Source organism: Zea mays, chromosome 9, assembly GCF_902167145.1.
Source record: "Zea mays cultivar B73 chromosome 9, Zm-B73-REFERENCE-NAM-5.0, whole genome shotgun sequence".
Classification (NCBI taxonomy): Eukaryota; Viridiplantae; Streptophyta; class Magnoliopsida; order Poales; family Poaceae; genus Zea; species Zea mays.
In genome coordinates, this window is record NC_050104.1 from 133,596,752 (window position 1) to 133,603,492 (window position 6,741).

Consider the following 6,741-nt stretch of genomic DNA (forward strand, 5'->3'; position numbering starts at 1 on the left):
ACCGTCTGGACAACGCGCGGGAAAGGCGTCGCTCCTATCGTTAGGTCATGGACTGTCCGGTCTAGAGCCGCGGACCGTCCGCGCCGCCACCGCGAGCACCGCCAGGCGACTCGACGACCCGTCGCGGACCACCGCCACCGTTCACCTCGCGGAGCCAAACCCCAGGTATTGCTTATCATGAAGTATTGCTTATCATGAGAAGACCCTAAGGTTCGTTGTTGTTTGGTCCCAAATAGGTGGTGACTATCATATAGGTGTTGTCCCAACTTCACTATAACCATTTTAGGTACATCAAGTAATCATTCTCTTAGCTCTAAGGTTTCTTTTCAAGACCACATTCATGATAGTGTTATTTGTCTTGCATCTTATTTACTTCGCTCCCAAGGTTTTGGCCCTCCGTGGGCGAAACCTAGGGATCATCTCAAGGTCCAAACTCATTACAAGGACGATCTAGGAATCATTAGTGTTTGGTTCAAAAAGGTGCCAACACTCCATGCCCAGCCCGCACTATCTGTCTGTATTGTACACACATGAGAAATACGGAGGACATGGATGTGAACAAGAAGGGGAAAAAAGTTGTATGTATCTTCGTTTCGCAAAACCATGCGTGATGAATTGGAGAAATGCATGATCTCTGCCTCACCAATCTCGGCGCGCCTAAGCTACTACGTACTAGACTGCATACACAGACGCCAAGCTCGCGGCACATTATATACAAACAAACCCCCCGATACACGGCTCCGACCGTACGTCCAGCCCTGTTCGACGATCGATCAACGATTCAAGCCAGCTTGGACGACGAGCTCCTCCGCCGCGACGCTGCGCCGGCGCCCTTGACCTCGGCACGAACGACCTTGGCGCTCCGGTTGCCGGCGCCAGTCGCGGTGGCGGCGCCGGCGGGCCAGAGGCCGACGGCGACGGCCATGTCCTTGAGCCCCTGCAGCTTCTCGAGCGCCTCGACGACGGCCGCCATGCGCGGCCTGTCCCGCGGCTGCTGCGCCGTGCACTGCACCGCCAGCTGCGCCACGGCGCGCGCGCCCTTGACGGAGTAGTGGCCCGCCAGCCTCTGGTCCACGATGCAGCGCAGCCTGCGGCTGCCGCCGCTGAGGTAGGGCCGGGTCCAGTCCACCAGCTTCACCTGCTGCTCCGCGTGCGCGCTGCGGGCCCGGACGTGCTCCATGGCGCGCCGCCCCGTCAGGAGCTCCAGCAGCACCACGCCGAAGCTGTACACGTCGCTCTTCACGTTCAGGTGGCCCGTCTGCACGTACTCCGGCGCCGCGTACCCGTGGGTGCCCATCACGCGCGTCGTCACGTGCGTGTCCTCGCCCTCGGGGCCCATCTTGGCCAGCCCGAAGTCCGACAGCTTCGCAGTGAAGTCCTGCAGCGGGGAGATATGATGCCATTGCCAATTTGCCATGCATAAATGGTGGAAGTGGAATGGATTTTTCAGTCATTCAGTCAGAGCGCAGGTGCACCCGATCAATGAATCAACCCACCGAGTCGAGCAAGATGTTGGAGGCCTTGAAGTCCCGGTAGATGACGGGCGTGTTGGCGGCGTGGAGGAAAGCCAGCCCCTTGGCGGCGCCGATGGCCACCTTCAGCCGGGTGCCCCACGGCAGCGTCGTCGTCGAGATCCCTGCAGGCACGCACGAACGATCCATCGAGGTGTGAGGAGCAAGCAGTCGATCGGTTGCTGATACGTACGTACTCCCCTTGCTCCCAAGAGCAAGAGCAAGAGCTAGCTAGGACACCTACTACTCCTGAAGAGGTGGTTCTCGAGGCTGCCGCGCGGCATGAACTCGTAGACGAGCAGGCGCTCCTCGTCCTCGCAGCAGTAGCCCAGCAGCCTGACCAGGTGCGGGTGGCGGAACTGGCCCAATAAGATGACCTCGGCGAGCCACTCCCGGTGGCCCTGGAACCCCGCGGCGTTGAGCTGCTTCACGGCGACGGGCTGGGCGTCGAGGCCCGGGCGCATGCCGGCGTCCACGAAGCCCTTGTACACGGCGCCGAAGCCGCCCTCCCCGAGCAGGAAGTTGCTGGAGAAGTCGTGCGTGACGCCGCGGAGCTCGCCCAGGCCGAACGAGTGCAGCTGCAGCGGGCCCGCCATCTCCCCGCAGGCGGCCTGCTTCACGCTACCGCCGTCCTTGTCCGCCACCGTGGTGGCGGTGGCGGACACCGGGCTGTTGGCCAGCGACGAGAGGCGCCTGAAGGACGCCAGCCGCCGCGACAGCTCCGACTGCTGCGGCCGGCACCGCGCCAGACCGTCGGGCGCCACCGCCGCGTCCTCCGCCGCGCAGCACTTGGTGGCCGACGCCAGCACCGGCCTCCACGGCTTCGGCATCGTACGTGTGTGTGAGTGAGCTCAGTCAGGTAAGTACGGGACGGGGACGAGAGTGGATGGATGCCCGAGCTAGGTGCGGTGGTTAGAGTGGCACACCACCGGAGGCGTGGGGATCATATAGGAAGGAGTGGAAACCAAGACCAAGGCCAACCGTTCCAACGCAGCACAGCACCCAACTGCTCCGAACTACTCCCCGTACCAGGCAATGCTGGTGCGCTTATGGGAGCATGCATGGGCGTCGCCTTTTGCGTGCCCTGCCCAGAACTATTGCTTGTCTTCTTGCTGATGAATAGTACTCCGGCCGCTCCAATTGATGTAAGCATCGTCGAGCAAGAGATGCCAGCTTGGGGATATTTTCGATGAAGCGTATACATGCCGTCGCACTTTTCTTTTCTTTTCTTTTTCTTTTACATTGACAGTTACCCTTTTCCCGTAAAAGAAATTACAACTTACGATGACCCCATATATGATACTCCATATCCCAATCAGTAGGGATAATGAAAACGAAAAAGCGGAAAACGTAACCCCGTGTTTACTGGCTCTCATTCTTTTTACATTTCCTCGCATTTTTTGGGTGGAGCAGAAAATGTAAACGATGACAGATATTTCAGTAAAAAAGGAAACAATTTTAGACTCTTTTTGAAATTCTAAGTTGGTGGTGGATAAGTCAATTTGACAGCACGAAACACACACGGCCCGACTTCTAATCGACATCAGAACGCAATCGTAAAACCACGCGTCCTCTGGTTATCAACCGCTACAGCTCGGCTTACCTCGCCACGAAGGCTAATCTGTATAAGTGAAATTGAGAACAAGAGCAAGAACAAACAAGATGCGACTTAATTTGATGAAGATCACAAGTTGGAGCCTAAAATAGCATATGAGTTATGGACTAGGAGAAAGCCCTCACTAAAACATTTGCATGTGTGGGTCTGTCCAGCGAAAGTTAAGATATTTAACCTAAATATCAAAAAAAGTTACACTCTAAGACAATAAGTTCTCGTTTCATTAGTTGTCCCAAAAAATGAAGGGGTGTCATTTCTATTATCCTTACGCACATACTAAGTTTGTGAAAACAAGATAGACTGAGCATGGTACCCCAAAAGATTGGCGTTGACGAGAAATGGGTTGGCACCCCCAACTCCAATGATAGTTTATCCATTCTTCTTTATACCTATCATACTCACAACACTCATTACTACGACATGTATTGTTGCTCTTTCATATATAGACGTTAGTGTCCCTGAGTCTCCAGTCCTGGCGCCCCAGATCACTGCCCTTGTAGATGAGGAGCCGGTCAGCCATAACAACCTCATATAGAAAGCACTAAACATGTTCAACAAATTCTTAGAAGGTCGTAGAAATATAAAATCAGTTATTCTTGGTGATTATGAGGTTTGTAAAAGTGAAGATGTGATTTATATGAGTGAGGATATATATACACAAAGGGTGATTATACCTCTTTTGAGGAAGCCGTGAGAAGTCCTAACTCACCCAAGTGGCTCAAGGCCATAGAGGATGAAATGAAGTCAATGAGTATCAACCAGATTTAGGACTTAATTGAAATTCTTAAAGGAGCCAAAATATTAGGATGCAAATGGATCTACATGATGAAAGGTGTCTCTAAAGGGGACGTGAAAGATTTAAAGCAAGGTTTGTAGCTATAGGATTCACTTAGATAGAAGGAATCACTCATAATGAGACCTTCTTGCATATTTCAATAAAAGACTCCTTTAGAATAATTTTGGTGCTTGTCACTCATTATGACTTAGAGTCGTTGAAAGTGAAATGTGTTATATGCCATTTCTAACTTGGTTTTGGTGATTAATGACCAACAGAACCTCGAGTACTAACTAGTTTGCTAAGTGTGTACTTGCAGGTTCATAAGTGCCAATTTATGGATTCCAACTCAACTTGTAGCTCAAACAAAAGCAAAATAGGGTAAACCTTGGAGGATGTGAGCTATAACTAGTTCACAAGTTTAGATCAGTTCTAAATGCCCTTAGGAATGTCTTTGAGAAACTTAGATGCTTTGGATTGAGAGATTTCAGAAAAGGTGCATTTGGAGCTAGGTTTGAGCCTAGAACATGAATCTGAGTTGGAGACTTATAAAAGTTGAGAATCTATGACTTACACCAGTTGTACATACTCAAAATAAGTTTATCTAAGTCATACGAAGGTCCTCAAGATCAGTCAAATTGATTGGAAGAAGATACAAAGAAAAGTGTCAAACTTCAGCTGTTCTGGGGCGCAGTGGACAAGTCCGGTGGCGCACCAAACCCTCTTTCTAGAGGAGACTGCGAAAGGCTTGAGTGACCTAGTGCACTGGACCACTTTTCTAAAAAGCACTGTAGAGACATAGCTGAGGCTTGACGCACCGGTTGTACGCCAAATCTCTTTTCTAGAGAAGTCTGCAAATGAAGCACAAAGTTCCTTGGCACGCTAGACCAGTCTGGTGTGTACATCGAACAAATCGAGTCCAACGAAAAGTTTTAGCTCTCCTTGACTAGCTTCAACGGTTAGCTGACGTGGAAGGACACGTGGCGAGGTCTAATGGTGCACCAGACCGATCCGGTGAGTCCGCGGAAGGCAGGGTTAGAGTGGATCCCATTGATTGAGGTTATCGTTGGATTGGAGATTTTTAGCAACAACTATTTGGGGGGGGGTTGGGAGCTATAAATACCCTCCAACCAGCTTACTCGAGTTACCAATCACCTCTAGCGTTGAACAACATTCCTATACACTTGTGAAACACATCCACACCATTTTGAGATATCGAAGCACCCATTCTAAGCTATGATAGTGATTTTAGAGAGAGTTGAGAGTGTGCTTGAGCGATTTGCTTTCTTGGTGGTGTTTTGTCTCTTTTGCTCTTATTTTGGTGATACTTTGTTGTAAAAGCTAGCAAGAGGCTTTGAATCTTGTGGAGTGCCTTGCAAAGAATCTACCTCTATTCTTAGTGGATCTGAGATCTCAAGGTTGATCGAATCGAGGTAGTCGAGAGAGACTCTGTGGATCTGAGAGCTCAAGGTTGATCGACTCGAGGTAGTCGAGAGAGACTCCGTTTGGGACACCTCAATGGGGATGTAGGTTCTTTGGAACTGAAACTCTATAAAACAAATCATGTGTCTCTTATGTTCTTTATTTTTATTATGATTTGTTCTTCTCTCTCTCCCTCTCTAAATTCTCTTGTTTAGACTTTGATTTATTTCACTTGAGTTGCTCTCTAAGTCAAATTCTATATCCATAAGAGCAACAAGTCCAAGAGAATTTCCATAAGAGCAACAGGTCCAAGAGAATTTTCCTCTCGTTTCTCCTCTCCATATTGGTTATATTGATCTAACCTCTAATTTTGGATTTAGTTTGGTCTAAGTATTGAATTTCTAGGTGTTGTCTGTTCACCCCTTCTAAGCAACTATCCGTTGTATTAGACGGATGTAAATACAACATTCCTTAATGAAGATTTGGTTTAAAATATCTTCATGGCTCAACCCAAAGGTTTTGACATCCGAAGAAATCCATTTATGGATAGAACAAGCTTTGAGATAGTGGTATCTTAGGTTTAATAATACTATTAGCAATTTTGGATTTAAGAAAAAACATAGAGGATAATTGCATTTATGCAAAGTTTAAGAATTGGTGATTCATCTTTCTTGTGGTATATGTGGATGATATCTTATTAGCAAGTAATGATAAGAATCTAATGTTAGAAACCAAAAGATTTATGCCCTCATATTTTTGATATAAAAAATCTCAAGGAGACATCTTATGTCTTAGGAATTGAGATTTACCGAGATAGAAAGAAAGATGTATCAGTTCTATCGCAAAGGTCACACATACAAAATATTCTAAACCAATACAGTATGCATGCGTGTAACCGCGCACTTGCTCTAGTAGTCAAGGGCAATAAGTTGGGGAGTGATCATGGCCCCATGAACCAATATGAGATCGATTGAATGAAGTTAGTTCCATATACTTTAGCTATTAGAAGCATAATATATGCTAAAATGTGTACTCACCTTGACTTGACATTCGTAACTTATATGTTTGGTAGATTTCAAACAAAATATAGGGATAGAACACTAGAAAGTTGTGAAGAAAGTTTTGCAATATTTGCAAGGTACAAAGACCTCAGGTTAACATATGCCAAATAGAGTAGCCTTGAGATTTTAGGAAACTCAGACTCAGATTATACGGAGTGTGAAGAACATAGAAAGTCAATGTTAACTTACATATCCACGCTCGTAGGAAGAGCATCATGGAAAAGCTCAAAACAAACTATCATCGTATCGTCAGAAATGCATGATGATTTTTTGCATGTTACAAGGTAACAACATAGGTGTCGGCGTTTCGAGACCGGGGGGTCCCTAAGCCGACGAGTGAGATGTCGTCGCGTGCCC

At 48.0% G+C, this 6,741-nt stretch overlaps 1 protein-coding gene across 1 annotated transcript; it reads right to left on the minus strand.

The window, feature by feature from the left end:
- Positions 1–566: 566 nt before the first annotated feature.
- Positions 567–2,449, minus strand: LOC100273437 (uncharacterized). The gene is made up of 3 exons (NM_001367782.1): positions 1,756–2,449; positions 1,497–1,636; positions 567–1,378 (listed from the first exon to the last, which is right to left on the minus strand). The coding sequence occupies exons 1-3, from the start codon at positions 2,339–2,341 to the stop codon at positions 782–784; spliced, it is 1,323 nt and encodes a 440-aa protein (NP_001354711.1). The 5' UTR covers positions 2,342–2,449; the 3' UTR covers positions 567–781.
- Between the last annotated feature and the right edge of the window lie 4,292 nt (positions 2,450–6,741).